This window comes from Nerophis ophidion, linkage group LG01 (genome assembly GCF_033978795.1).
Source record: "Nerophis ophidion isolate RoL-2023_Sa linkage group LG01, RoL_Noph_v1.0, whole genome shotgun sequence".
Lineage (NCBI taxonomy): Eukaryota > Metazoa > Chordata > Actinopteri > Syngnathiformes > Syngnathidae > Nerophis > Nerophis ophidion.
Window position 1 is genome coordinate 81,754,116 of NC_084611.1, and position 27,866 is coordinate 81,781,981.

At 40.6% G+C, this 27,866-nt stretch overlaps 1 protein-coding gene and 1 long non-coding RNA gene across 3 annotated transcripts in view; one reads left to right on the forward strand and one right to left on the reverse strand.

Annotated features, from left to right (window-relative positions):
- The window catches only part of LOC133540651 (uncharacterized), a 39,912-nt gene extending 38,397 nt beyond the window's left edge, over positions 1-1,515 (reverse strand). The window contains exon 1 of the long non-coding RNA XR_009803692.1: positions 1-1,515. This exon is cut by the window's left edge and continues 98 nt beyond it. This is a non-coding gene — a long non-coding RNA (uncharacterized LOC133540651).
- Positions 1,516-3,829: 2,314 nt separating this feature from the next.
- On the forward strand, positions 3,830-27,866 carry tnip2 (TNFAIP3 interacting protein 2). 2 transcript variants are annotated; one of them, XM_061913192.1, is made up of 6 exons: positions 3,830-4,471; positions 19,087-19,386; positions 20,864-20,950; positions 21,024-21,287; positions 26,774-26,884; positions 26,957-27,866. In XM_061913192.1, exons 1-6 carry the CDS (start codon positions 4,178-4,180, stop codon positions 27,218-27,220), a joined length of 1,320 nt encoding a protein of 439 aa, XP_061769176.1. In that variant the 5' UTR covers positions 3,830-4,177; the 3' UTR covers positions 27,221-27,866. The 2 variants fall into 2 exon arrangements, with proteins under 2 accessions (XP_061769176.1, XP_061769182.1); XM_061913198.1 differs by having other exon boundaries at positions 3,831-4,471; positions 26,960-27,866.

A 27,866-nucleotide genomic window follows, 5' to 3' on the forward strand; every position in this document is an offset into this window, starting at 1 on the left:
AAAGAGTAAAATAGAGGCTTTGGCAGGGTGGTGGACCAAGAACAACAATGGGCTGAGCGCCAAAAAGATAAGGAGATGGTCATGGATTTTAGGAGCCAAAATCACATGAATTTCGGAGGACCTCACACGAACTGCCAACACTTAAGCACTGGTCAGTAAGGCACAGCAGAGACTCCACTTGCTCCGTGTGCTGCGGAGGAGCCAACTTGAGGACAAACTGCATGCAGGTATCCTTCTAGCGTGCCACCCTAGAACCAGAGCTTTTGTCCTGCGTAACTGTGTGGTTTGCTGCTTGCTCCGCTGCAGACAGGAAGGGCCTGCAAAGAGTGACCAGGACAGCGGAGAAGATTATCGGCCGCCCTCTGCCCTCCCTAGCTGAACACTGCTCGATAGCGTTGCATTGACAAAGAATATCCTGGCAGACAGCTCTCACTCTGGTCAGCACCTGTTCAAGCTGCTGCCATCAGGGAAGAGATTTAGGTCACACAAGACCACAACAAACAGAGTAAAAACTGTTTTTTACCATTTGGATAAAATCAGGACCATTAGGATATTGAATCTTCCCCAATTATTTTATTTCAAAATAGCACTGCTGAAGTGGCTGCTGGTTGCAGGAGCTCTGTACTCTTTTATGTCCTTTGTGTTCTTGATGTTTCCCTTTAGTTTTCATGTGTTGATTGCCTTTTGGTTCTGGCCCCTCTGGGACTGCGCAACCAGGGGTGGCACTTTTGTGGTACTTTTTTGTGAACTTTTGGATTGGCCTCGGGGAAACCTTTTGGTCATGGCCTTCTTAGCAACTGAGACCAGCTCGCTTCCACACCGCAGTTTGCGTGGAGAGATCAGGGGAGATGCGAAAGAAGAGACTCGGGTGCAGCGCTGTCGTTGAGCGCTGTTATGGACAAGCCTCACTAAGTCCTGGGATGGATTCTCGCTTATCCACGCAGACATTCGCTGAAAGCTAGTGGGCAGCCGAGGACGGAGTCAGCTCTCTTGGTTGCTTTGTTGGGTCTGTTCAGGTCTCTGGCCGTGCTTCCCCAGCACTGCCGAGGCCACCACAGTGTATGTGTAGCTGTATGTAGAAATGGCGCTGGTGAATGTAGCTGAGATAGGCACCAGAACCCCACGCGACCCCAAAGGGAATAAGCGGTAGAAAATTGATGGATGGATGGATGAAGTGGCAGCTGGTCACGTCAGCTCTGTTCTCTTTTAATGTATTTTATGTTTTTTTTAACTTTTCCCTATTGTTTTTGTATGTTTGTACCTCATTTTAAGTGGACTTTTTGTATCTGAACTGCAACCACGTAATTTCCCATTTGTGGGATAAATTAAGTTTATCTTATCCTATCCAATAGCTTACACCATTTTCTACTGTTCGTACTGGCATTTATGTTTTTATTTTTAATATGTTAATTAGTGTTTATATGGTATTTCAACGACAGAGTGGACACTTGTATTTTCCTCATGCTCTCATGTTAATGACAAAACATTCCATCCATCCATCCATTTTGTACCGCTTGTCCCTTTTGGGGTCGCGGAGGGTGCTGGAACCTATCTAAGCTGCATTCGGGCGGAAGGCGGGGTACACCCTGGACGGGTCGCCACCCCATCGCAGATAGACAGACAACATTCACATGCACATGAACACACTAGGGCCAATTTTAGTGTTGCCAATCAATCTATCCCCAGGTGCATGTCTTTGGAGTTGGGAGGAAGCCGGAGTACCCGGAGGGAACCCACGCAGTCACGGGGAGAACATGCAAACTCCACACAGAAAGATCCCAAGCCTGGGATTGAAGTCCGGACCTTCGTATTGTGAGGCACATGCACTAACTTGTTCCTCAATGGCCTTGTGGTTAGAGTGTCTGCTGTGAGATCGGTAGGTCGTGAGTTCAAACCCCGGCCGAGTCATACCAAAGACTATAAGAATGGGACCCATTACCTCCCTGCTTGGCATTCAGCATCAAAGGTAGGAATTGGGGGTTAAATCACCAAAAATGATTCCCGGGTGCGGCTACCGCTGCTGCTCACTGCTCCCCTCACTTCCCAGGGTGTGAACAAGGGGATGGGTCAAATGGAGAGGACACATTCCCACACAGCTAGTGTGTGTGACAATCATTGGTAGTTTTAACTTAACCACTGTGCATTCTATTCTATTGTAATAAATGACAGTTGGGTAATGTGTCTTGATGCTGCGTTTGCGCACATGTGGAAACTGCGTAAATTACGCTGGCACTGGTTCAGTGACTCAATGTTTAATGTTTTGCGTGATAACTGCAAGCTGTTTTTACGTTTTATCTTCAGTGCAGCAATTTTAAGCGGAACACCGCTTTGTTAAGTTATATTTGTAAGCGTGCTTTCGCTGAATTTGTGGTTTTACGACCGCCAGTGAACGCATCAAAGCAATGCTTAGTAGTGGAGAGCCTCCTCGCTTGCATAAACTTGTTGTTGCTACCATTTAAGGTTTTGTGTCTTAATTTTTTGGTGTTGACAATAAACGTTTACCTCACAATGGCGGCCGATGTCGAGTCTAGGAGAGACACTGTGCTCGCTTTGACGAATCTCAAGAAAGTCAGCGGGGAAGTCCATCCATCCATTTTCTACCGCTTGTCCCATTCGGGTCACGGAGGGTGCTGGAGCCTATCCCAGCTGCATTTGTGCGGAAGGCTGTGTACACCCTGGACGAGTCTCCACCTCATCAGTCACGAGGAGAACATGCAAACTCCACACAGAAAAATCCCGAGCCCGGGGTGTCAAACGTACGGCCCTAGGGCCGGATCAGGCCCGCGAACAGGTTTTATCCGGCCCGCGGGATGAGTTTGCTCAAGTATAAAAATTATCCTAAAATTTTTAAATGAAAGAAACTACTGTTCTGAATGTGTCCACTGGATGTCTCAATAGCAATTCTTTGTATCTTTGTAGATGAAGCTATATATGTACAAAATAAACTACATGATGTTAGTAAATCAGTCAAGGAAAATGATCAACTTACATAAATAACATACTGTAATTTGATTTTTATATAATTTTTTTATCTTGATTGATTGAAAATGAACACCAATGAGTTGACTGATGTACATTATCACTTAAAGTATTCAGAAATATATAAATAACGACAAATAAAAATAGAATACTATTAACCGCAACATGTAAGTGTAAAAAAAAAAAAAAGAACAGTTGCCTTTATTTTTAAGTTATCGTGCTGTGATTTTACCAATTCGGACCATTTGAGAGTAAATTTTTCTCCATGTGGCCTCCGATGTAAAATGAGTTTGACACCCCAGGGGTAGAGTGTCCGCCCTGAGATCAGTAAGTCATGAGTTCACACCCCGGCCGAGTCATACCAAAGACTAAAAAATGGGACCCACTATTTCCCTGCCTGGCATTCAGCATCAAGGGTTGGAATTGGGGGTTAAATCACCAAAAATTATTCCCGGACGCGGCTATCGCTGCTGCTCACTGCTCCCCTCACTTCCCAGGGTGTGAACAAGGGGATGGGTCAAATGGAGAGGACACATTCCCACACACCTAGTGTGTGTGACAATCATTGGTAGTTTTAACTTAACCCCTGTGCATTCTATTCTATTGTAATAAATGAAAGTTGGGTAATGTGTCTTGATGCTGCGTTTGCGCACATGTGGAAACTGCGTAAATTACGCTGGCACTGGTTCAGTGACTCAATGTTTAATATTTTGTGTAATAACTGCTTGCTGTTTTGGCGTTTAATCTTCAGTACAGCAATTTTAAGCTGAACACCGTTTTGTTAAGTTATATTTGTAAGCGTGCTTTCGCTGAATTTGTGGTTTTACGACCGCCAGTGAACGCACCAAAGCAATGCTTCATAGTGGAGAGCCTCCTCGCTTGCATAAACTTGTTGTTGCTACCATTTAAGGTTTTATGTCTTCATTTTTGGTGTTGACAATAAACGTTTACCTCACAATGGCGGCCGACGTCGAGTCTAGGAGACACACTGTGCTCGCTTTGACGAATCTCAAAAAAGTCCGCGGGGAAGTTCCCCAGGAAATCCCCCGCTTGGTTATATTATTGTCAACGAGTGGTGAGGCAGACCTGACAACACGCGGCGCTGCTCCCCGGATATACTCGTCAAGTGCCGGATGACTACAAGACAATAGTGCCGTTAAAAGACCACCCCGAGAGAGACCGACGCCGGAGCCCCGACATGGATCACGACAGCGCGGACAAGAAGCGGAGCTACAGCACCCTCAACACTTTGTACCACGAGTGCAGGGAGGAGATGGAGCTCCTGGAGAAGCAGCTCACCCTCAAGGACAACATCATAGCCGAGCTGAAGGCCAGGCTGGCCGGCCACGAGAGGACGTGCGTGACGGTGGGCGACAACCAATCTGTGGTGGTCGGGCCGTCCAAGTCCTTGCTGGAGAGTTTGTGTCAGGAGATCTGCAAACTGAAACAGAAGAGGAACGAGACGGAGTTCAAAGCGTCCAGACAAGCTGAGGTGCATATTTTGTTGATGATATTCATACTTTAAAGAGCTTCGGTTACTTGAATTGTACTTGAATTTCTCAAATGGGGGTACACTAGGGGGGTGGGGGAAAAAAGATTCGAATACGAATCGAATCGTTTGAGTTGTGCGATTCAGAATCGATTCTCTCTTTTTTTTTTAATCAATTTTTTTAATCAACCCAACAAACCACTACACAGCAAAACCATAACAATGCAATCCAATTCCAAAACCAAACCTGACCCAGCAACACTCAGAACTGCAATAAACAGAGCAATTGAGATGGCACAAACACGACACAGAACAAACCAAAAGTAGTGAAACAAAAAGGAATTTTATCAACAACAGTATCAATATTAGTTATAATTTCAGTGATTAAAAATCCCTCATTGACATTATCGTTAGACATTTATATAAAAAAAAAAAAAACATAGTGTCACAGTGGCTTACACTTGCATCGCATCTCATAAGCTTGACAACATACTGTGTCCAATATTTTCACGAAGATAAAAAAAGTCATAATTTTGGTTCGATTAGTAGTTAAAAAAAATGTACATTACTGCAATCAGTTGATAAAACATTGTCCTTTACAATTATAAAAGCTTTTTTTTTTTTTTTAAATCTACTACTCTGCTTGCATGTCAGCAGACTGGGGTAGATCCTGCTGAAATCCTATGTATTGAATGAATACAGAATCGTTTTGAATCGGAAAAATATCGTTTTTGAATCTCGAATCAAATCGAATCGAAAAAAATCGATATATTATCGAATCGTGACCCCAAGAATCGATATTGAATCGGATCGTGGGACACCCAAAGATTCAAAGCCTTAGGGTACGCGTACCCCTGGGGGTACTTGAAGGTATGCCAAGGGGTATGTGAGATTTTTTTTTAAATATTCTAAAAATAGCAACAATTCAAAAGTCCTTTATAAATATATTTATTGAATAATATTTCAACAAAATATGAATGTAAGTTCACAAACTGTGAAAATAAATGAAACAATGCAATATTCAGTGTTGTTGTTGTACACTGAAAAAAATAACTCGTAAGATTTACTTAAAAAAATTATTGTAAGTATTTGCAGTCCATGGTTCTCGCCCGGAAAAGGGTGGAATGCCATCTCCGGGTTGGGGAGGAGACCCTGCCCCAAGTGGAGGAGTTCAATTACCTAGGAGTCTTGTTCACGAGTGGGGGAAGAGTGGATCGTGAGATCGACTGGCGGATCGGTGTGGCGTCTTCAGTAATGCGGACGTTGTACCGATCCGTTGTGGTGAAGAAGGAGCTGAGCCGGAAGGCAAAGCTCTCAATTTACCGGTCGATCTACGTTCCCATTATAACCTATGGTAATGAGCTTTGGGTCATGACCGAAAGGATAAGATCACGGGTACTAGCGGCCGAAATGAGTTTCCTCCGCCGTGTGGCGGGGCTCTCCCTTAGAGATAGGGTGAGAAGCTCTGCCATCCGGGAGGAACTCAAAGTAAAGCCACTGCTCCTTCACATCGAGAGGAGCCAGATGAGGTGGTTCGGGCATCTGGTCAGGATGCCACCCGAACGCCTCCCTAGGGAGGTGTTTAGGGCACGTCCAACCGGTAGGAGGCCACGGAGAAGACCCAGGACACGTTGGGAAGACTATGTCTCCCGGCTGGCCTGGGAACGCCTCGGGATCCCCCGGGAAGAGCTAGACGAAGTGGCTGGGGAGAGGGAAGCCTGGGTTTCCCTGCTTAGGCTGTTTGCCCCGCGACCCGACCTCGGATAAGCAGAAGAAGATGGATGGATGGATGGATTTGCACGCAAATGATTTACGTAAAATTTAATGCTGCAATATCATGTAACACCCACTTGCCATTATCAAGTAAATTCTACTTACCATATAACATAACAGTTGTGAAGATATTAAGTAAGAGTTACTTGATTACATCCAAGTTTTAAGTTATATTTATTTAACAAATTAAGTAAAGTCTACTTGTTTTTCATCGACGGGACAACATTTTACTCAAAATTTTAAGTACGTTTTATATACCATATTTACTTGAATAGCCGTCGGAGCGCTAATTATTTTAAAACCTCCTTTCGCTCCTGCGCCTATCAATGGCGTGCAGTAATTGAAAGAGTGTAATGGAAGGGATTTTGACAAACCATTACACTACGGCCGCGGCACGGTGGTTGGGGACCACTGCTCCTCAGCATGTCATCGAGCCATATTTTACACCATGCTGTCTACGTATCGGTAGGACGTCTGCGATTCGGTGTTTCTGACACTAGATTGCAATGCATACTTGGTCAACAGCCATACCTTTTACACTGACTGTTGTGATATAAAGAACTTTAAAATTCTTACTAATATGCGCCACACTCTGTGAACCCACACCACACACATTTCTGATAAACATCGACTCTGTAACACGTTATAATCGCAAGATAAGAATTACCCATAAATCCACCTTGCAGTGCTCTGTGAAGTGATCCTAACGGCCGGAGCAGAGCCAGTCGGCCAGAGCCTGTTGTGCTGTGCGCATGCGTCGTCGTGCACGCGTTTCAAAACACTAGATTTTCAGAGTAAAGTTTATGTAATATTTTTAGGTTTATGTACGTACAACTATTAAACATTTAAATAGTATGAGAAAACATAAGTAAAACTTAGGGCTTCACGGTGGAAGAGGGGTTAGTGCGTCTGCCTCACAATACGAAGTTCCTGCAGTCCTGGGTTCAAATCCAGGCTCGGGATCTTTTTGTGTGGAGTTTGCATGTTCTCCCCGTGAATGCGTGGGTTCCCTCCGGGTACTCCGGCTTCCTCCCACTTCCAAAGACATGCACCTGGGGATAGGTTGATTGGCAACACTAAATTGGCCCTAGTGTGTGAATGTGAGTGTGAATGTTGTCCGTCTACCTGCGATGAGGTGGCGACTTGTCCAGGGTGTACCCTGCCTTCCGCCCGATTGTAGCTGAGATAGGCGCCAGCGCCCCCCACGATGTATTACGTTAATAAAATGTTTAATTTTACTTATGAAACTCTAGTTCTTACTGAATGTTAAAAATATTAGGTATAAATTATGACAGTTACTCTAATAGAGTTTACAGCTCCAAAAAGTCACTTTTTTCAGTGGAAGCATTTCACCAATCTCGCGCACTTTGCAAATTTCGATGCGATCTAACAGCAAAACAGTCTCCCAAAACTGCATAGATGGCATCAAGGCCTATTTATCCAAGCCTGAGGGTTGGGAAACGAAGGTGTTTGGCGAGGGAAGTGTGGATTCAGGCCAGGTGGCCTATTTCAAGTTCCAGGTAACCCTACATTATTCCATCCATTTCTACCGCTTATTCCCTTTTGGGGTCACGGGGGGCGCTGGCGCCTATCTCAGCTACAATCGGGCGGAAGGCAGGGTACACCCTGGACAAGTCGCCACCTCATCACAGGGCCAACACAGATAGACAGACAACATTCACACTCACATTCACACACTAGGGCCAATTTAGTGTTACCAATCAACCTATCCCCAGGTGCATGTCTTTGGAAGTGGGAGGAAGCCGGAGTACCCGGAGGGAACCCACGCATTCACGGGGAGAACATGCAAACTCCACACAGAAAGATCCGGAGCCTGGATTTGAACCCAGGACTGCAGGACCTTCGTATTGTGAGGCAGACGCACTAACCCCTCTGCCACCGTGAAGCCCTCCCCCACCCTACATTATTATATTTTATAAATAGTAAACCAAGTTGTGGTAGTAGTTTAGTCAGTAGTTTAGTTGTGGATGTACACTGTATAGTGATGAATCCAATAAACATTTGATTTGATTTGATTTGACGTTAAATTTGCAAATTGCGCCCATTGGTATTGTGCTTACAACATTGACAGCTGGATTTTTTGTGGACATGTTCCATAAATATTGATGTTAAAGTTTTCTTTTTTTTTTGAAGAAATATTTAGAATGAAGTTCATGAATCTAGATGGATCTTGATGATTATTTCTATGTGTAGAAATCTTTATTTATAATTGAATCACTTGTTTATTTTTCAACAAGTTTTTAGTTATTTTTATATCTTTTTTTCCAAATATTTCAAGAAAGACCACTAGAAATGAGCAATATTTTGCACTGTTATACAATTTAATAAATCAGAAACTGATGACATAGTGCTGTGTTTTACTTCTTTATCTCTTTTTTTCAACCAAAAATGCTTTGCTCTGATTAGGGGGTACTTGAATTAAAAACATGTTCACAGGGGGTACATCACTGAAAAAAGGTTGAGAACCACTGCACTAGGGCTTCACGGTGGCAGAGGGGTTAGTGCAGGGTTGTCAAACTCCTTTTAGATCGGGGGCCACATGGAGAAAAATCTACTCCCAAGTGAGTCGGACTGGTAAAATCACGGCACAATAACTTAAAAATAAAGACAACTTCAGATTTTTTTTCTTTGTCTAAAAATACAACAAGCACGTTCTGAAAATGTACACGTCATAATGTTGTTGTTGTTTTTTTTTAGACTTACATGTTGCGGTTAATAGTATTCTACCCTTATTTGTCTGAATAAATTACCGTATTTCTTTGAATTGCCGCCGGGGCGCTAATTAGTTTAAAACCTTCTCTCACTCCTGCGCTTACCAAAGGCATGCGGTAAAAGTAAGCATGCGCTAATTATTTTAAAACCTCTTCTCACTCCGGCACTTACCAAAGATATGCAGTAAAAAATTGAGTGTGATGTAAGTTTAAATCCTACTGAATAGCTCGAAATCTTCTTCCCTTTATGCGATTTCAAATTACCGGTATTGAAATCAGCCTCCTCCATTTTGAAAAAGATGACAGGGGAAGTGTCATTCGTGACGTCACGAGTTTGACCCGGCGGTGATACTCTCGCGGCTGTGTTGAAGCCACTATGGATTGAACTTTCACAGTATCATGTTAGACCCGCTCGACATCCATTGCTTTCGGTCCCCTAGAGGGGGGGGTTGCCCACATCTGAGATCCTCTCCAAGGTTTCTCATAGTCAGCATTGTCACTGGCGTCCCACTGGATGTGAATTCTCCCTGCCCACTGGGTGTGAGTTTTCCTTGCCCTTTTGTGGGTTCTTCCGAGGATGTTGTAGTCGTAATGATTTGTGCAGTCCTTTGAGACATTTGTGATTTGGGGCTATATAAATAAACATTGATTGATTGATTGATTTATTGATACTAAGCATGCGCTAATTATTTTGGGAAGCGAGTTTGACCCGGCAGTAATTCAAGGCAGGCGCATACTATATGCCCTGCGGCAATTCAAGGAAATACGGTACGTGATAATGTTCATCAGTCAACTCCATTCATCCATCCATTTCCCACCGCTTGTCCCGTTTGGGGTCGCTGGAGCCTATCTCAACTGCATTTGGGCGGAAGGCGGGGCACAAACCTGGACAGGTCGCCACCTCATCGCAGGGCCAACACAGACAGACTCATTGGTGTTAACTTTCAATTGATCAAGATTAAAAAATAGTATCAAAATCAAATTACAGTATGTTATTTATGTAGTTTGCTCATTTTCCTCGACCAGTGCACTAACGTCATGTGTTTTATTTTTTTCACGTATGCAGCATCATCTACAAAGATTAAAAGAATTGCTATTGCGACATTTAGTGGACACATTTACAACAGCAATTTCTTTCGTTCCAAAATATCGGCTCATTTTTTTTACTTAGCAAACTCATTCCGGATAAAACCTGTAAGTGGGCCTGACGTTTGACAGCCCTGGGTTAGTGCGTCTGCCTCACAATACGAAGGTCCTGAGTAGTCTGGGGTTCAATCCCGGGCTGGGGATCTTTCTGTGTGGAGTTTGCATGTCCTCCCCGTGACTGCGTGGGTTCCCTCCGGGTACTCCGGCTTCCTCCCACCTCCAAAAACATGCACCTGGGGATAAGTTGATTGGCAACACTAAATTGGCCCTAGTGTGTGAATGTTGTCTGTCTATATGTTTTGGCCCTGCGATGGGGTGGCGACTTGTCCAGGGTGTACCCCGCCTTCCGCCCGATTGTTGCTGAGATACGCACTAGCGCCCCCCACGACCCCAAAGGGAATAAGCGGTAGAAAATGGATGGATGGATGGAGGGTTTGCACTAATAATTGCACGCCAGGCTCGAGCGCTTTCACGTGAGCAAACCATGAAGTGGAGCATGTTGGAGAGAAGCCTGCTTGTAAATAAGACAATATATTACATTAAATTAAATGACAGTATATTACATTAAATTAAATGACAGTATATTACATTAAATTAAATGACAGTATATTACATTAAATTAAATGACTTTATATTACATTACTTGGAGTAAATTTTCGATGTCGCTCGTAAATAAAGAGGATAGAATTTCATAAAAATATTCTCCAATTAGCGTCAGTTTGTCCACATAACGCACCTGCTCCTTTGGATTGTTCAGCTGGTTTGTGAAGTGCGGACCTGGTTAAATTTAATTTTGTTTGAAACTCCCACAATTTTTTTAGATTGTGAAATTATTTTTATACTGTTTTTTATTATATATTTTTTTAAATATAAAAAAATATATATCACTTTAAGCAAACTTTAATTTGATTCAGTGCATGTTTTGTACAACAATAAATGTATCCATCCATCCATTTCTACCGCTTATTCCCTTTGGGGTTGCGGGGGGCGCTAGTGCCTATCTCAGCTACAATCAGGCGAAAGGCGGTGTACACCCTGGACAAGTCGCCACCTCATCGCAGTAGAATAAATTCAATCAATCAATCAATCAATCAATGTTTATTTATATAGCCCTAAATCACCAGTGTCTCAAAGGGCTGCACAAACCACAACGACATACAAGGGCAAGGATAACTCACCCCAGAGGGACGTCAGTGACAATGATGACTATGAGAAACCTTGGAGAGGACCACATATGTGGGCAACCCCCGACCCCCCAGGGGACCGAAAGCAAAGGATGTCGAATCATATGAAATTCATATGAAATAAATAGAACAGAAAGGATTTTATCGTCATTATATTTGCAAATAACGAGATAAAGGACTCCAATTTAACGTGCGGTAGTGGGAACAAATATGGGATAAAAATAAATTACACAAGAGGTAATAAAGATAAAGGTAAAAATTGAAATAAATGGACTACTATCCAATAAAAATAATAAGCAATCCTGTACAGTATACAAAAGACTATACAAAATACCGTACAATATACAGGACAAGACAAAAGTACCGGAGTAAAGAATAACAATCAGTCAACAAATTGTTCAATGATGATGTTTTTACTGCAGAATAAAAGAGTACAACATAAATACAACTTCGACCTGGGATTGGACGACTGCTTTTACAAGACTAGCTGTAAGAAGATTGGTCAATCGTTCAGGGAAATTAGTATTTAAATACTTATCAGTGACGGAGCAGGAAGGGGTTTGTAAAATTGTACACACGCTTAAGCTTACAGCTGCTGATCTGCGTATAGGGAGGGGCGGCCCTGGTTAAGAGACAGTTTGACATAAATTAGAAGGCGTCTCCAAACCTTTGACTACTATTGTACTTTCTGAATACACCATTAAAAAATAGGGGTTTCGTTTGAAAATTTCAGGGTAAACCCAACATGAACTACAGGTGAATTTAGTTCGACCTTTCTAAGCCTTTAAATAAGGGGTGTCCAAAGTGTTTTTAACAGCACATTCTAAAAATACGATTAAAAAACAAAGTGAAATAAAAGAGCAAACAGGTGAAATGTACTGAGAGAAAGTTGAGATGTTGACTAATAAGAGATTTTTTTCTTTAAAACCATCATTGCTCAAAAATAGTAATAAATCAAAATCAATGTTGTAATGAATTATTGACATATTCAAGGCTCCAATTACTACACATCAAATATTCCACCTAGAATTTTCTTGGGGAAAATAGTGCATAATTTGTGTGTTTTCCTAATAAAAGACTAAGTTTCTTTGGCAAAAAGGACCTACAAAAAACCCCCAAAAATGTTAAAAACTTATAATCAACGGATAAATATGAAGTTGATCTCGGTACTTTAGCGTTGAAAGTTAAAAAAAAAAACTGTTTGACTTACCGGTATGTTTTTACACTTTTGTACACCAGATAATTTTAATTAAAATCAAAAATGTTATTATTACCATTATTATTATTATTTATTTTTATTTATTTATACTATATTTTTTTTACTATCATTGACCCTTTTAGGGCTCCAAATAATTCATACTAAATATTCCACTTTTTTGGGGGGGAATATTGCAGATTTTGTGTTTTTGCCATAAAAGCATGGTTTTAACAAAAAGCCTTAAATCAGTAAAAAAAAATAATAATAATAATAATAACTTTATATCGACAGACCTGAAGTGGATCTAGAGATTTAAGCGTTGAATACTATTTTTAAAATTAACGTATGACTTATTTTTTAACATTTTTATGATGACAATCGTTACAGGTCCCCAGAATTAAAATTAAGGTGAGCCCTAAAGGTTAAACAACATTTTTTAATTGTTTTGGTTTTAAAAATGAAAAATATCAAAATGGCCCGCGCTTGCTTTGATTTTTCGGTGTGCAACTCTCTGGATTTAACAGTCATGTCCAACTGTTCAACGTTTCAGTGCTTTTTACACTACTTGCTACTCACATAGAGAGAAACCTGAGAATATTTTTTTCTGCAGGTTTAGTGCGAGGAAGTTACAGCTGTGCTCTAAAGGGTGAGCTGGCTAAGGTAGTGTGGTATTATCACCGGTCTTGTTGGGGACCAGCGCTTTGCACAATTTACAGACCACATTTGTCTGACGACTGTCTTTTTTTTCAGAAAATCCAAAAAACTGCCATATTTTATTCACAATTTCTTCACTCGCTGCAGCACAAATTTTTACGTTCGCTTCTCACTCCATGCAAAGAATCAACTGCCAGACAACAAGATGGCACAACCAAACTTGATAATTGTTAGTTTAACCTGATTGGCTGTTAGTGTGTCACTCCCACCGATCAGTGATCACTTCCTGCGTTGCTCGGCTACGAGAGCGAACGGCTTTGTTCATGTTACCAATTTTGCTTCGCATCTTCCGTTTTCTTCCGACAAAAAAAAACTTTATTTGAACGCACTTTTTATTATCATAAAATATTTGTCAATCCCGATATATATTTTGATATTGTTTTATTGCCCAGCCCTACTGTACATTCAATGTTTGATATTCAGATTCACTCTTTACCAACACAAATGAGAAAATCAGACACAATATTAACAAAAAGTCTTGTCCCAAACGCAAACCCTCTGCAAAGTTTTGCATAAATCAATGAAGTACATTAGTTTATTAAAGGTCTAAATCACGCGAAAGTAACAAAGTTCAATGCGAAAGTAACAAGGCACATCTTAGAATTCCATCATGGATGAAAACAACTACACCAAAAAAATGAACGCTTCTTTTTTCCCCTGACTCATTTGATGCCCCACCCCTGCAAAAGTTTCCTGGAAAGCAATATATTTACATAATCCTGCTCAGCATGAGGCTGAACAATCCTCTATTTGGACCAGTTTTAAAATTGTCCACCTTTTATACCAGTCAAAAGTTTAGAGACACTTTTCCATGCCAATGAATGAGAAAGTGTTTCCAAACTTTTGGTCGGTACTCCATCCACCATCTGCACATTGGCGCTTTGCTCTCTAAAATGAGTGCAATTGGGCAAATAATAACAAAAGCAGGAACGAGCGGTAGAAAAATGGATGGATGGATGGATGGATAACAAAAACAAATATTCTGCATACACATAAAAAATAATGGTATAGTTTCCTAGACTCTGTAACGTTTTATGGAACAGTAATTTAAAAAATAATACATTTGCACAATATTTGTAATTATTGTTTATTGAATAGATCCCCATTAGCTGACGCCAAGGTGACTGCTAGTCTTCCTGGGGTTAAACCCAGTATTAAAAATTCACGTCTTGTGTTGCCAGCTGCAATAGGTTTATCTTCAAAGCTGTCTTGAATGACAATTTACTTTAGGAGAGATTAATGTGAGATGGCAACCGATTCCAGAATGATACACATCTATACATGACTGTATGTTTGAGGAAATTGGTCTTGGGAGCAGGGAGTGCCAAAAAGCCATTGCTGGCATTCCTAGTGGCATGAATGTGTGTGTTGGTTGATTTTAAAAACTTTTTGTAGAAGTAATCTGGTGATTGATCTAACATGAGAGTTCTAAAGAACATAAGGAAACTACAATGCATCTTTTGTTCAACAGACAAATATAATTCTATAAAATACCCAAGCCACGTTGGTGCACCTTTTATCTGGATCAGCAATAAAAAATCGAATCCAGGTTCCTACTTCCTCGGCTAGATCAATCTAATTATTTGCAGAATCCTGCTAAAATTGTTCTCTTCTAGTCCCACATCACACTGTTCTGTGAAGCACAGTGTAAATGTGTTTGTGTGATCCTTCTAAACCTATTAAGACTTCTACCCAAGCTGAAAAATCCCCCGTCCGGATGAATGCCAAATGTCTTCTGGATGAGCACCAACTATGTAATCGGCTTCTTCCTTCCTTGACGAGCTCGACGCCACACCTACTTCTCATTTTGAAGTGGTTTCATTTTGACATGCAAGACACTTTGCAGAGAGTACTCGCCCAGTGCGCTTCTGCAAAGGCTCCCACAAGGCCGCTCTTTGCCTATTTTTGCTCGCTAACAGAATAAACGCTAACAAACCGTGTGCTTCGGTCGGGAAGCTACATTACTCACAAAACGGTACTTGCACAATATCACCATTAAGCACTTGTGGCAGATGTCCGCATTCATTTAGTTCCAAAACAAGGCACCGTTCACGTCTTGTTATTTTGGGATTTCGGTGCTCACCTCCAGTCAGGATTTTTTTTTTTTAGCAAAACAGTCATTTGGCGGGTTCGTATGTGTGCAGGATTACGTTGAAAAAGAGAAATGCATATTAAAAACCCCACAAAACTTAATGCCATGGGAGTTTTTAAAACACATTTGTCATTTGAGTCACTATAACTTAGGTATTTGAATCTTTTCAATCTTACCACATCTTTGGTGTGCTGGGAAGTAACCATGTAATCAGGGATATGTACTGTACTGTGCAATCTATTAATAAAAGGTTCAATCAATCAATTAATCAACGTCACACTTGGTTGCCACCACTTCACCAGCCAAACTACTGTACCTCTAGTACCACGTTGACTCAAAGACGCTGCAAAGTTAGCTAAGTGAGGCTTCACTTTTCCAAAATTGCGCTAGCTTGATGCTAATATACATAGGCTTTGCTATTGACATGCAACTGATTAGCATCAGCGGTTTTACATGGCGATTTAAAACGCCTCCAAATTTGTTAATGATGCAGGTTTTTTGATGAGACAGATGGCGTATAATAAGTACATTACTTACGGGATCAACACTTTTAGGGCGCAACTATGAACAAAAAAAAAAAACCGCCATTAACTGTACATTACTGCCATTTAACATCTTGGACTTGAAACTGCAATTGCAATGTAATGTCATACTTGCAAATGATTATATGATAAAAAATATAACGTGTGGTTAAATGTTGCTATGAAAAATAGATTTTATTATCAAAAACAATAGTTGTTAACAAACACAAAATTACCGAAAATTGGTACCGGTGAGTTACCTCGTAATTGGTACCATATAGGTTTAAATGTGAACGGTACCCATCCAACATGCAATATTTTTATGTATATATATAAAAAAAAAAAACTGCCGTAATAGTTTGCTAGTAATACTATTAATACAACGATTATTAATCAGAGCTAGGCGTACAAGTAGCGATAAAAAGTTTTTTTGTTATTTTGCCAATAGTAATGATCATTCCATGATTTGAGGCGGAGTAATTCTCTATATGAGTATGGCATTAGTTAGGTGTATAACTCATGAAACAAATTTATAAAAGATTATTGTCTGTAAAATTGCTGAGTTATTTGTGGGAAAACAAGGTTTTAGTTATATTATTTTGTTGTTGCATATTTTACATAGCTTCATTACAAAGAAACAAACTATTTGTACATTTCTGACCTCTGCCAGGGAAAAAATAAGTTTTGATTTGGTAGCAAAAAAGGTTATGAAAATGTTTGGAGAGAAAAAACATTTTTGTGCACTATTTAGATTTTTTGGGGGATAAATTATTGAATTTATAGCACAAATATAGTCAATGACATGTAAAACAACAGATTTGACCACTTATTTTTGGAAATATTCAAGGAAGCTTAACTATGGCCATTAAGTACACAGCTTCTGTATGTAGGGATAGGTCCTAAAATCGGTATTTGTATTGGCACCAACCGTATTCGGTCGGTACTACCAGGCATCAATTCAAGTAAAATCAAACGGTGCAATGTTGTGATACCTTTGTTGAACATGCCGTCACGACCGGTTGCGGATTAAACAACCGGCTCGCGTAACCGATCACTGAAGCAGCACTCAAGGTGGACTCAGCCAAACTCCCTCTAAGTAATGTTGCAATTCTTATCCTCAACAAAGCAAGTATGCTTGGTAGAAAAAGCTCAAACGTAAAGTAATGCTCCACTCTTCCAAAATTCGCTAGCTTGATGCTAATTTACGTTGGATTTTCCATTGACAGGCTACTATTAGTGCTACATTATCGATTTTACATCGGGATTTTCAACACTTCCAATTATGGCAATGAAAACTACAACTGCAATGTTACAATCAAACAGCTGATGTGTTAAAAAAGCACAATACTTACAATATAAACACTTTGTGGGGCGCAACAGAACACATTCAGCATCCTGGAACATGAGACATAGTCTTGGAAGTGCGACTGCATTGCAAATGAGACTCAGAGAATAATGAAAACACGATATAACAACTGGACAGGACATGTATCTATCCATCCATTCATTTTTTACCGCTCTTCCCTCTCAGGGTGGCGGGGGTACATCTTGGACAAGTCGCCACCTCATTGCAGCGCCAACACAGATAGACAGATCATAATCAAATAAAATTGTATTATCAGATAAGTAAGATTTGTTAGCACACAAAAAAGTACCGGAAATTGGTAGCGTTGAGTACCGGTATTAATTCTGAGCTACCGCCAATTTGTACCGTATCGGATCAATATCCATCCATCCATCTATTTTTTACCGCTTGTCCCTCTCGGGGCGGCGGGGGTGCATCCTGGACAAATTGCCACTTCATTGCAGCGCCAACACAGATGGACAGATCATAATCAAATTAAATTGTATTATCAGATAAGTAAGATTTGTTAGCACACAAAAAAGTACCGGAAATTGGTAGCGTTGAGTACCGGTATTAATTCTGAGCTACCGCCAATTGGTACCGTATCGGATCAATATCCATCCATCCATCTATTTTTTACCGCTTGTCCCTCTCGGGGCGGCGGGGGTGCATCCTGGACAAGTTGCCACTTCATTGCAGCGCCAACACAGATGGACAGATCATAATCAAATTAAATTGTATTATCAGATAAGTAAGATTTGTTAGCACACAAAAAAGTACCGGAAATTGGTAGCGTTGAGTACCGGTATTAATTCTGAGCTACCGCCAATTTGTACCGTATTGAATCAATATCCATCCATCCATCTATTTTTTACCGCTTGTCCCTCTCGGGGTGGCGGGGGTACATCCTGGACAAGTTGCTACTTCATTGCAGCACCAACACAGATAGACAGATCATAATCAAATCAAATTTTATTATAAGATAAGTAAGATTTGTTAGCACACAAAAAAGTACAGAAAATTGGTAGCGTTGAGTACCGGTATCGATTCTGAGCTACCGCCAATTGGTACCGTATCGGTTCAATTGTGAACGATACTGTCTCGCCAAATTTCTTCCCCCCTACAAAAACTTCCCCTCCCCATTTACTTCCGGGGTCATGATTAATACAGACGTTTTGTTAACGCTATATTATAAAAATATAACGTTATATTATAAAAATACAGACGTTTTGTTAACGCTATATTCTAAAAAAAATTAAAAAACCAATTTACAAACACAAGCTATGGGATGACGCATTTACTTCCGGGGTCACGTTTCCTCTTATGTCATCCCATAGCTTGGGTTTGTAAATTGTTTTTTACATTTTTATATAACATAGCGTTAACAAAACGTCTGTATTTTTATAATTATAGCGTTCTATTTTTATAATATAGCGTTAACAAAACGTCTGTATTAATTATGACCCCGGAAGTAAATGGGGGGGGGAGGTTTTTGTAGGGAGAAGAAATGTGGCGTGACATCACCCATCCCTACTAGTATATTCAACACTTGCTCAGTGGCCTAGTGGTTAGAGTGTCCGCCCTGAGGTCGGTAGGTCGTGACTTCAAATCCCGCCGGCCGAGTCATACTAAAGACTATAAACATGGGACCCATGTTTGAGTGCTTGGCACTCAGCATCAAGGGTTGGAATTGGGGTTTAAATCACCAAAAATGATTCCCAGGCGCGGCCACTGCTGCTGCTCACTGCTCCCCTCACCTCCCAGGGAGTGATCAAGGGTGATGGGTCAAATGCAGAGAATAATTTTGCCACACCTAGTGTGTGTGACAATCATTGGTACTTTTAATTTTAACATTACATTGAATTGTTTGCACGCGTGTGTATAAAACCCGTCTGGCACTGTATGTCTCCCAGGAGATCCAAAGGCTGACCACGCAGCTCCGAGAGAAGGACCTGGACCTGGAGAGAGTCCAGAGCGGGCCCGAGCACGAGAAAGACCACGAGATCCAAAGGCTCCGTGTGGCCCTGGGCGAGAGGGAGCGCGCGGAGGCCACCCGGGCCGTGCTGTGCACCTCGCTGGCCGAGGAGGCCGAGCAGCTGAGGGGCCAGTTGGGGACCACCGTGAAAGTGTGCCGACAGCTGCTGGCCAGGATGGAGAGGACCAGGACTGGCGAGGGAGACGCTCAGGAAGGGACTCAGCAGCAGACTAAGAAGGTGGGTTGAGTTAAGTTGAGTTGAGTTTGAGTTTATCTCGAACATGCAAGCATAGAACATGATACATCACAATTTCCAGTTTCTCTTTGGGGCGGTATAGCTCGGTTGGTAGAGTGGCCTTGCCAGCAACTTGAGGGTTCCAGGTTCGATCCCCGCTTCCGCCATCCTAGTCTCTGCCGTCGTGTCCTTGGGCAAGACACTTTACCCACCTGCTCCCAATACCAACCACACTGGTTTAGTTATAACTTAGATATTGGGTTTCACTATGTAAAAGCACTTGGAGTAACTAGAGAAAAGCGCTATGTAAATATAATTCACTTCTTTTCAACATGTTTGAAATGGAGTAGGAATAAGTTAAGTTAAAGTTAAAGTCAATGATTGTCACACGGTGATTTAACTCCCAACTCCAACCCTTAAGCAGAGCTTTTTTAATCCTTCCCCTTTTCTTTTACATAACAGTTGCTAAAAGTTTTGTTCACTTCCTGTTCTCAATTTATTTACAATATACTCCATAAGTAATACAAACAAAAACTAATATATAAACAATAATTGGTGAAGTAAGTCATATTTCATATGATGAGATAAGTAAGATTATTTTGAGAATGAAAGAATGGATAGATGAAATACATTCAGGATGTTTATCAAGGTTCTTTTTCTTTGTACTTTGTAAACACTTTAAGTTTGAAGAGTTTCTTGAAGTGGATCACATTAGTGCATTGTTTGATTGCTTTGCTTAATCCATTCCATAATTGAATTCCACATACAGATATACTGAAGGTCTTAAGTGTTGTGCGTGCATACAAATGTATTAAATTACATTTTTCTCTAAGATTATATTTTCCTCTTTTTTTTGAGAATAATTGTTGCGAATAATTGTTGTATATTCTTGCGTAACAGGTTATAGTTTGCTTTGTGTATAATTTTAGCTGTTTGCAAATTCACTATGTCGTGGAATTTGAGTATCGTTGATTCAATAAATAAAGGGGACCCTCAAAGTATGAGTACCGTATTTCCTTGAATTGCCGCCGGGGCGCTAATTAATTTAAAACCTCTTCTCACTCCAGCACTTACCAAAGGCATGCAGTAAAAATTTGAGTGTGATGTAAGCTTGGACCTTAAATCCTACTGAATAGCTCTTAATCTTCCTCCCTTTATGCAATTTCAAATTACCTTTATTGAAATCAGCCTCCTCCATTTTGAAAATGATGACAGGCGAAGTGTCACTTGTGACGTCACGAGTTTGACCCGGCGGTAATACTAAGCATGCGCTAATTATTTTGCGAAGCGAGTTCGACCCAGCATTAATTCGAGGCAGGCGCATACTATGGGCCCCGCGGCAATTCAAGGAAATACGGTATCTTATGGGTGGGGACCGCAGAATAACTTGCATGATACATCTGAGAAAAGAGTCTTGATCTGGTCTGACCTGGCACGTTTTTACTTTGGGCTTCAAGCTTCCTTCCTTTTTCCAACGCAGCTGCCGGCGTCACCTGACAGGTTCGTGGACGCCCAAATGCGTCAGCTTCAGGAGGAGAACCGGCAGTTAAAGCAGCGCGTCACCTACGTAAGAACACAAGGTCCACAAAGTCAAAACACCATGTTTTGTGCGGCTTAAAAACAACAAGGTGCGGTTGCAGGTCCAGGGTCTGAACACGCAGTGGCAGAAGTACGACTCCAGCAGGGAGGACTACATCCGAGGACTGTGCCAGCGCCTGAAGACGGGCGCGGGCCAGGGTCCGCTTCCCGGCCGGGGCTCGTCCAGCAGCGGCTTGCTCCACCACGAGATCGCCAGGCTTAACGGCTCGCTGGAGGACAAGATGAGCGAGTGCGCGCGGCTGAAGAGAGAACTGGAGGAAGTGCGTCGAAAAGACGGAGAGCGCATCCAGACTCTGGAGCAGCAGGTGGGTGCCAGCTTCACACCGTCAAGTAACTAAATATTTGAGGCTGAAGTGTATACCTGCAAAATTAGCAAAAAAGCTAGCACTTAGCATTTTTTTTTAGCTAATTTTGTAGGTATACACCTCCAGTTATATGTTGGTACTCAATGCATATTATCGTTTGCATGCCAGAATTGTAAACACTTTTTTCAGGGACACATTGCAGAGTAATATATTTTTGTACATGCTGGCTTTATTTTAGATCATTTATCAAGTATACACCTCAGTGTTGTTTATTTTGGTAATTCACTAATGCTAACTGTAAGCATGCTATTGTTTGCATAGTACTATAAGCATACTACCTGACTTGACGCATGCTCACATTAGCATGCTTGCTTTTTTTTTGGGGATAATTTATCAGGTATAAATAAATAAATAAATGGGTTGTACTTGTATAGCGCTTTTCTACCTTCAAGGTACTCAAAGCGCTTTGACACTACTTCCACATTTACCCATTCACACACACATTCACACACTGATGGAGTGAGCTGCCATGCAAGGCGCCAACCAGCACCCATCAGGAGCAAGGGTGAAGTGTCTTGCTCAGGACACAACGGACGTGACGAGGTTGGTTCTAGGTGGGATTTGAACCAGTGACCCTCGGGTTGCGCACGGCCACTCTCCCACTGCGCCACGGTGTTATGTATTTTGGTAATTCACTAATGCTAACTGTAAGCATGCTATTGTTGGCATTGTTCTATAAGCATGCTACCTTTTTTGCTAGTTTTGCAGGTTTGATTGATTGAAACTTTTATTAGTAGATTGCACTGTTCAGTACTTATTCCGTACAATTGACCACTAAATGGTAACACCCGAATAAGTTTTTCAACTTGTTTAAGTCGGGGTCCACGTTAATCAATTCAAGGTATACACCTCAGCATCAAATATTTTGTCACTTGACGAATTATATCTTTTAGCATGCTAACACTAGTATGCTAACTTTTTTAAAGCTAATTTTGTAGGCACACAAGTCAGTCATATTTTGGTCATACTTGCCAACCTTGAGACCTCCGAATTCAGTAGATGGGGGTGGGGGGGTATATATTTTGAGGTATTTCATATGTATGTGTGTCTATATATATATATATATATATATATATATATATATATATATATATATATATATATATATGTATGTGTGTGTATATCTATATACATATGTGTGTGTATATATATATATATATATATATATATATATATATATATATATATATATATATATATATGTAAATATATTTATATATGTATATATATATATATATATCAAATCCGTTCATGAATGAATATATCCGTTCATCCACCGTGTTCAATGGAGAAGTCTGATCGACAAAATTTGCAGGCAGCATACTCCTTCCCCTTCGAGCTGTCCTGGATAAAGTGATTTTTTTTTTCCAATCATTTTGGAACTTGCAAGCATACTTCTTACTCGTTGTCGCCATGTCACTTCTTCGTTCTTCTGCTTCGTCTCTGTTATGTTTTTGGACATTACTACTCGCCGTAGTTTTGAAGCAATGCATGATGGGAATCCGGATGTTGTTTGTTAGTGTATTAACGTGCCGGCTGGAATAAACACACGCTGAGAAATATTTCCCTGCCTGCCTAATTTATGGGTAATAGATAAATCTATGGATAACGGAGACATGTATAATAGTCTCCTTTTCAGGTGAGAGAGAACGCTAAAGGCGTCCGGGTTGAAATAGGGAGAAATTCGGGAAAATGGTGAGGGTTGGCAGGTATGATTTTTCGTACTCGCTACTAATGGTTTTTGGAGGGGCACTGAAATTTCAGAGTCTACCGGGAAAATCGGGAGGGTTGGCAAGTATGATTTTGGTACTCGTTGCATGTTATCGTTACCATGCCAGCATTTTTAACAATATTTTCAAGTACACATCTCAGAGTAATATATGTTGGTACTTGACAAATGCTAACATAAGCATGCTAGTTTTTTTTTTTTAGATAGTTTAACAGGTATACAATATATTTGGGTATTTCACTTATGCTTACACTCTATTGTTAGCATGTTTGTGTGATAGCTTTTTTAGCTAATTATGCTCATATTTTTTGTTATTGGACACTATTTAGCCAGTGTGCTAACTGTTAGCGTTTTCAGTTCAGCTTTGGCTATTTAACATTCACATTTCTACTAAAATTGCATTTTCTAGGTCTTTGTAAAAACAAATCAAAATACTTTACTAGTTTTGAAGGCCAAAACTGCTAAAATGGCCTGCGCCTCATTTGATTAGTCGGTGTGTGGCTCCTCGCGGAAAAATTGAAGTTTCCAGTATAAAGGACAAGTTGTTTACAATTTAAAGCCGCGAAAATAAATCTGCGTATTCAGTTGGGATGGGAATCGTTTACATTTTAACCAGCACTTGTACCAAATCAGTACTTTTGAAAACAGTTTCAAACTGGTACTTACAAAATGGAAAACAAGTGCATTTTTGTAATTAAAGAAATATTTTTTCTGGAATTGTGTGACGTTTAAGTCAAACATAAGGGAAAAAAATTAGGAAAATTATTGTAGCAGTACAGTACATTAAAGAAAGTGCAAAAAAGGACTCACATGTTGTTGTAATGTCGGTGCTCATAATTCCGAGGGTTTGTGAATGCAACCTCGGCGTAATCGTCATTGGTGCATCATGAGGAAGTGTTGTTGTGAATACTGGATAGCAGCGTTAATAATTTTTTTTCATCCATTTCTTTTCCATTTTCTACCGCTTATTCCCTTTTGGGGTCGCGGGGGGCGCTGGCGCCTATCTCAGCTACAATCGGGCGGAAGGCGGGGCACACCCTGGACAAGTCGCCACCTCATCGCAGGGCCAACACAGATAGACAGACAACATTCACACTCACATTCACACACTAGGGCCAATTTAGTGTTGCCAATCAACCTATCCCCAGGTGCATGTCTTTGGAAGTGGGAGGAAGCCGGAGTACCCGTAGGCAACCCACGCATTCACGGGGAGAACATGCAAACTCCACACAGAAAGATCCCGAGCCTGGATTTGAACCCAGGACTGCAGGACCTTCGTATTGTGCGGCAGACGCACTAACCCCTCTGCCACAGTGAAGCCCCCAATTTTTTTTTCAAATAAATTAAAATACTTTTTTATAGCAATAACAATAATAACACAGTTATTGATTATTGAAGTTAGTTAGATTTTTTTGCGTATGGTAACGATAAGTTTGAGTACGTGTACGTCAGATGATGGCATTAGTTAGGTATGTCACTTCAAAAACAAAATCATAAAATATGATTGTTGGTAAAATTGTACACAAATTTTTGGAAAAAAACACAGTTGAGAGTCATAGAAAAGCTTTTTGATACATTATTTCTGAAATATTTATAAAAGATCAAATGTTTTAACCTTGTACAAATGCTTCCGATTTGTTAAAAGCATCCAACGCAGCGCGTGTTGAAACCTTGCAGAACGGTAATTAACACTTGAAACATTTTTCAAATAATTTCTAGGATTTCGTCAGTATCACTGCTTTATGACTAGTCATCTAATTAGTGACGCGCATGTGACTCAGAGGGTTTAGTCATAATCCCCCGAGGGAGAAGCCTTCTCTCCAGTGCGGGGCGGTGCAATGTCTTAAGAAAGCCTGCGTTCTCTCTGCAGTTTTTAAAAAGTCACCAAACAAAAGTAAAAAAATCTCCCTCAAATATTAAGAAAACGACAGATTTTATTTTTTTTTGTCACATTTTCCTAATCATAGGGCAGATGTTCATTTTGGCAGAATTGTTTCTTTTTTTTATCCGTTTACCTCCTAACGTTTTCACACCCTGTTGAAGGCTCCTTACTAGAGATGTCCGATATTATCGGCAGACAAATGCTTTAAAATGTAATATCGGGAATTATCGGTTTCAAAAAGTAAAATTTCTGACTGTACGGAGTGGTACACGGACGTAGGGAGAAGTACAGAGCGCCATCAACCGTAGAGGCACTGCCTTTGCGTGTCGGCCCAATCACATAATATCTACGTCTTTTCACACACACAAGTGAATGCAATGCATACTTGGTCAACAGCCATACAGGTCACACTGAGGGTGGCCGTATAAACAACTTTAACACTATTACAAATATGCGCCACACTGTGAACCCACACCAAACAATGACAAACACATTTCGGGAGAACATCCGCACCGTAACACAACATAAAAACCACAGAACAAATACCCAGAACCCATCGCAGCATTAACTTTTCCGGGACGCAACAATTATATCTCAGGGAGAGCTTGTCCCAAATTCCAAGTTGGTGTTTTGAGGCATGTTAAAAAAAAATAATGCACTTTGCGACATCAGTAATAAATATGGCATGTTGGCATTTTTTTCTCCATAATTTGAGTTGATTTATTTTGGAAAACCTTGTTACATTGTTTATTGCAGTGGTTCTCAACCTTTTTTCTGTGATGTACCCCCTGTGAACATGTTTTTAATTCAAGTACCCCCTAATCAGAGCAAAGCATTTTTGGTTGAAAAAAAAGAGATAAAGAAGTAAAATACAGCACTATGTCATCAGTTTCTGATTTATTAAATTGCACAACATGCAAAATATTGCTCATTTGTTGTGGTTTTTCTTGTAATATTTGGAAAAAAAGATATAAAAATAACTAAAAACTTGTTGAAAAATAAACTAGGGATTCAATTATAAATAAAGATTTCTACACATAGAAGTAATCATCAACTTAAAGTGCCTTCTTTGGGGATTGTAATAGAGATCCACCTGGATTCATGAACTTAATTCTAAACATTTCTTCACAAAAAAATTAATCTTAAACAATATTATTGGAACATGTCCACAAAAAATCTGGCTGTCTACACTGAATATTGCATTTCTTTTCACAGTTTATGAACTTACATTCATATTTTGTTGCAGTATTATTCCATAAATATATTTATAAAGGATTTTTGAATTGTTGCTATATTTAGAATATTTAAAAAAAAATCTCAAGTACCCCTTGGCATACCTTCAAGTACCCCCAGGGGTACGCGTACCCCCATTTAAGAACCACTGGTTTAAAAAATTAGAAAAAAAAAATAGCATTTAATGTTAGCATGCTAAAATGCTAACAGTAAAGTGCGTCAAATACCAAACTATACTGTATTACTCTATGTGTACCTGAAAAATGTGTATAAAAAGCTAGAAAGCTAATGTTGACATATGACTGAGGTTGACACCTACAAAATTGGCTAAAAAAAAAAAGCTAGCCCTGGAAAATGTGTATAAAATGCTAGAAAGCTAATGTCAACATATGACTGAGGTTGACACCTACAAAATTGGCAAAAAAAAACTAACGTTAGCATGCTAACAGGTATCATTTGTCAAGTAACAAAATATTTGAGGTTGAGGTGTATACATGTCTATCTGCAAAAAAAAGCTAGCCTGCTAATATGGCAATGCTGATGATTTGGTACGCACTTTGACGTATGATTTGTGGTCTTCAGGTGGTCATCTACACAGAGGACTTTAAGTCGGAGCGTGCAGACCGCGAGCGGGCGCAGGGTCAGATCCAGGACCTGAAAGAGCAGATCTGTCAGCTGAAGCTACACAAGGAGGTGACATAATCACAACCATACCCACACTGTGGTTTTTATCGCTGGCTTTGTGCTAAAATCTGCCATGTTCAACAGGGAGCTAGCAGGGACGTGCCTCTGTGTCACGTCCACATCGGACACCGTGTGTCCTCGCGGCGGCACAGGGACACCGTGGAGCACGTGGTGAGGACAAACAAGTCCGCCCCACAACGCCAGCCAGCCCCTTCCTCGACAACACAGAACCCCGCCTTAAACGCAGAACTCTCAGACCTGCAGTGCCCGCGCTGCCTCGCCACGTTTCACGAGGACGCCGCCGCCGAGTATCTCAACCACTGCGAGGAGTGCGCCACGCTATGAGGCCAGGACCTCGTTTTTGGAGCACAAAGACTCGGGTGACGTCCTGTGGATGTAACGGATCATCATATACCTCAACGTGTCAAAAGGACAAGACCTTCTTACGTATCGCCAAAATGAAACCGTGGCAGGTTGGCTACTTTGCACAAGTCCTGGGCCACCACCAGTAAACTGTCCTATTCCCTAGGAACTAGTCCAACAAAACACGAATACGGCACAATTCGGCCTTGGTGGAGGTAATTTGGAATGTTCTGTTTAATTGCGGCCCCAGACTTTTGCACAGTGCCGTGGAAACATAAGCTTCTGTGATGAATCACAAAATCAAGTTGGTGCTAGAAATCTTTGGAGCTAATAAGAATTTATCCAAACGAGATATATATATATATATATATATATATATACACACACACACCAAATATATGTTTATTTATTTATTCAACTCTGTCAAATTTATTATTTGAAATAAACCCCCTGTAGAAAAGCTATTCTTGTACTGGTTAGATGAATGGAGAATTAAAAATATATATCTATACAAATGTATTTATTTACTAGTGTATAAATGATACAGATCTTTCGGAACGTGTGGTACTATTGCTCCTGTGTCTTTTAAATTGGTCGACTATTTTTGTAATAAAATATTTTGAAAGGA

What these genes read in the sequence shown, in the direction of transcription:
- tnip2 (XM_061913192.1), top strand. Translation starts at nt 4,178, where the DNA reads ATGGATCACGACAGCGCGGACAAGAAGCGGAGCTACAGCACCCTCAAC. An exon ending in CTCAGCAGCAGACTAAGAAG is followed by an intron (nt 19,387 to 20,863) that starts GTGGGTTGAGTT and finishes TTTCCAACGCAG; the next exon opens with CTGCCGGCGTCACCTGACAG. An exon ending in AGCTGAAGCTACACAAGGAG is followed by an intron (nt 26,885 to 26,956) that starts GTGACATAATCA and finishes TGCCATGTTCAA; the next exon opens with CAGGGAGCTAGCAGGGACGT.